The sequence below is a fragment of the Austrofundulus limnaeus genome, unplaced genomic scaffold (genome assembly GCF_001266775.1).
Source record: "Austrofundulus limnaeus strain Quisiro unplaced genomic scaffold, Austrofundulus_limnaeus-1.0 Scaffold1428, whole genome shotgun sequence".
Taxonomy (NCBI): domain Eukaryota; kingdom Metazoa; phylum Chordata; class Actinopteri; order Cyprinodontiformes; family Rivulidae; genus Austrofundulus; species Austrofundulus limnaeus.
The window spans coordinates 7,876-11,344 of NW_013953830.1; the positions used below are offsets into that span (position 1 = coordinate 7,876).

A 3,469-nucleotide genomic window follows, 5' to 3' on the forward strand; every position below is an offset into this window, starting at 1 on the left:
GTGTGTGTGTGTGTGTGTGTGTGTGTGTGGAAATGGCCGTGGGAGGACTCGACTTCCTCATGGTTGGTTTAAATGGACGAGCAGGAAGCGTAGGCGACGTGTCTGTTCGTTGCGCAGGAAGACGTCAGAAAAACGACCAAATAAAGAGAAATAATAAGATTTAAATGTATTTCCTCGGTCGGTCGTGAAGATGACATCATCACAGTACTTCCTCAGCTGCTCAGGTGGGGTTTGGTTCTGGTTTGATGTGGGGGAACGTGGGTTGCAATGGGTGCCGGTGTAAACCACAGACTGATTGTTATCCTGCTTCAAAGGGAGCAGCAGAGTCGCTATATTTCCACCAGGTGATAATTCACTTAAAGCAGTGATGAAATTATAAACGGAACAGATAATTTCTAAAATACAGCTTTAGTTAAATGGTTGAAGCCTGTTTCCGATTTCCTAACCGTCGTCTTGTTTTGTTGTTTCCGTCCTCGCTCCAACAGTCCTGTTGAAGTTTCGTACAGACAAAGGTCGTGACCCCGACCCCGAGTCCCTCGCAGAAGACAGTCAGCTCCTGAGACAGATCCGGGACGACGTCCTGGAGGCGCTGGCTCTGAGCAGCGACCTCCTCAACGACGACTTCATCAGGTGACCTTTGTTTTTATAACGAACCTGGGAAACACAGGGGATCTGCTGCACCTGAAGTAATTCATTAAAAAAAACACATCTAATAATAAATAAATGTTCAAATCTATGGTTTGGAGTGTTTTCAGTTTATGATGGATTAATAAAATTATAACAACATACATCCACAGGTGACTGAGTGACAAACTTCACTACTCGACCACTCAAATGTGAGGGAAAAAAAAGACAAATTCTTAGCAGGGTTATTATATTTAAATAAAACTAACTTAGATAACAAAAACTGAAATTGGAAAAAAAACACTTTAGTAAACTGAAATAAATAAAAACTAATAAAATGAAAAAACAATAACAAACTGAAACTGACTTGATAGAATATTCTTAGTTTTAATGTTTGTCAATGTGTTTTGAGTCATGTGAACTGATTAAACTAATTTTTTTCTTCAAATTAGGCAGTTTCACAATAGCAGCTTACAGTGCTTGTTTTCATTCTGCCGCAGCTGCTCAGCATCATCTGATAAATGATGATGACAAAAGTTGGGAGAAAGTAGCACAATCCAATTTGGGTTTTCTTTGAATATGATGATGAGAAAATTAAAAGCAAGCGTCTTGTAGTGGAGACGGGTGATAAAATAGGTGGAATACTTCTCAAGGGACTAACTGTGAGTAACTTAAAGTGTCTGTGACATCAAATATTTCTAATGTATTTTTGGAAAGACAACACTGATAACATTTTGCAAAAAGAATTCCACGCTGCTGAGATGCGCAGTTGTTGAGATATTTTCCAGGTGAAGAAACAGGAAGTGATGTCAAAGGAAATACTGAATGTGAACATAGCATGTAGCATGTAGCATGTCCAACAACTGTAGAGAAGAATCAGGTGATTTGTTTAGATTGATTTGAGTCACCGTCAGAGAGATGAAGAGTCAGTTTGATTAATATTTCAATAAATAAAAGACCAGGGAGTTCCTTTTCTTAAAGAGTTCCCCTTTGATGTCACTTCCTGTTACACTTTGGCTGAGCCAAGTTCAAAGAAAATATGGCAGCTATGTAAAAAAAATAAAAAAAAGTTTCTTAAATATAAAGATGTTTTCTTTGACTTCTTGTATCTGAAGGATATTCATGTCACAAGCACTTTATCAAGCTAGTTTCTCTCAGTAGCTCCTGTGAAAACCAAGCCCCAGCCCAGTCAGGTAAGAAGTCACCTTCCTAAAACAATCGCCCGGGTCCTTTGCTGGCAAAATTGAATTATGGGATTATTTTAGGAAGGTGTTGCTGTAACGGACTGCTTTGACTGGCAATCAAAAAGCTGCTGGTTAGTGACCTCACAGGAACACGTTAAGCTGGAGGATGCATTGGCAAATATGTTTATTCAAACAACAAAAAGAAAAACTATACTAGAACTAATAAAGAACTAAACTAAACTAAAACTAAGCATTAAAAAAGCAATAATAACGAATAAAAAATCCACTCTAAAAACTATTTAAAACTAACTGAACTAAAAGAAAAAATGTCACAACTAAATGAAACTAAACTAAAATGACAAATCCAAAACTATTATAACCTTCATTTTTAATTCTAGTTTCTATGAATTCTGAGTATTTTTGACCGTTTTAACTTGTTTTTGTGTCCACAGCTTCTATTCTTGGCCCTGCACATTATTTTGTTGCCCACCTCTGCAGCCAAAATAGAAAATCAACAGATTTAGATGCTCGTTTAACGTGCAGTAAATTCTCTGAAACTACAAACATTTGGTTTCCAGTAGCCGAAGCTAAAAGTTAACAGAGCAAATCTCAAAGTTTTCACATTTTCACCGTCAATTTTGCAAGATCTCCTCTGTTAACTCAGACAGGTGACTTCAAACTAAGGATGGGTAAAAATATAATTGCTGTATTTGTTGCTGCCTCTTGGAAAGGACTTCCTTAAAAAATAGGTTTTTAATCTTAATGGGTGTTTTTAATCCAGATAAAATAAAGGTTAAATAAAATAAAAATATACATTATTATTAATCTATTTTTTTCAAATTTAATGCAGTTTCAGATAATCCTCTGAATTGATTCGATCCTCTGGTCACTTTCTCTTGTGTTTATGTTTTAATTTAGATATTTTATTTCTCCAAAATGTTTCCGTTTATACAGACAGGAAAATAAATATCCAGCATGGAGCTGTAAATGTTTAGAAAAGAACATTTAAAGAGAATTCTCCAGAGGTTTAAGCCTGAAATCTAAAGTTTGTATTTATGTTAAAGTCTTTGTTTTTCTTGGTTTATCCTCAGCTACTGCTTCTCAGAGCTCTCTCCGGTCTGCGCCGTCGTTGGAGGAGTTCTTGGACAGGAAGTTGTGAAGGTGAGCTCAGCAACATCAGCTTCTGATCAGATTTTAGCTCCAGGTCTGGGAAAGTGACGGAGTCGTCTACGTTTCTGTCCAGTAGATGTGGCGGCCATTTTGAACCGGGTTGACTCTAAAACCTAAGGTTTTTTTTCCTCCAACTTTGAATGTTGAACTTATTATAAACTTTAGATCTTGAAGCTTCATGAATCAAACTTTATAAAGTAAAAAGTTTCTTGAGGCTGAAATAATCTGAGAAGTTCACGTCGAGGTGAAAACATCTGGAGTTCAGAGCCCACCTGCAGATGTGTCGGTGCTGATGAAACTCACTGCAACAAATCATAAATCCAGTTCATCACACACACACACACAGGACTGGTTTGTATATCCCCGTGGGGACTGTGCATTGACTTCCATTCATTTTTTGAAATTTTAAATCCTAACCCTGACCATTTACCCTAAAACTAACATCACAGGTACCAACCTGACCCTAAAACTAACCTCACAGGTACCAACCT

General features: G+C 37.2%; 1 protein-coding gene across 1 annotated transcript in view; it reads left to right on the forward strand.

Annotated features, from left to right (window-relative positions):
- Window positions 1–3,469, forward strand: part of sae1 (SUMO1 activating enzyme subunit 1) — an 11,353-nt gene that overhangs the window by 7,460 nt on the left and 424 nt on the right. Inside the window, exons 7-8 of the mRNA XM_014032362.1 lie at window positions 486–630; window positions 2,900–2,969. Of these exons, the coding sequence (XP_013887816.1) occupies window positions 486–630; window positions 2,900–2,969 (215 nt within the window). The remainder of the gene's footprint in view (window positions 1–485; window positions 631–2,899; window positions 2,970–3,469) is intronic.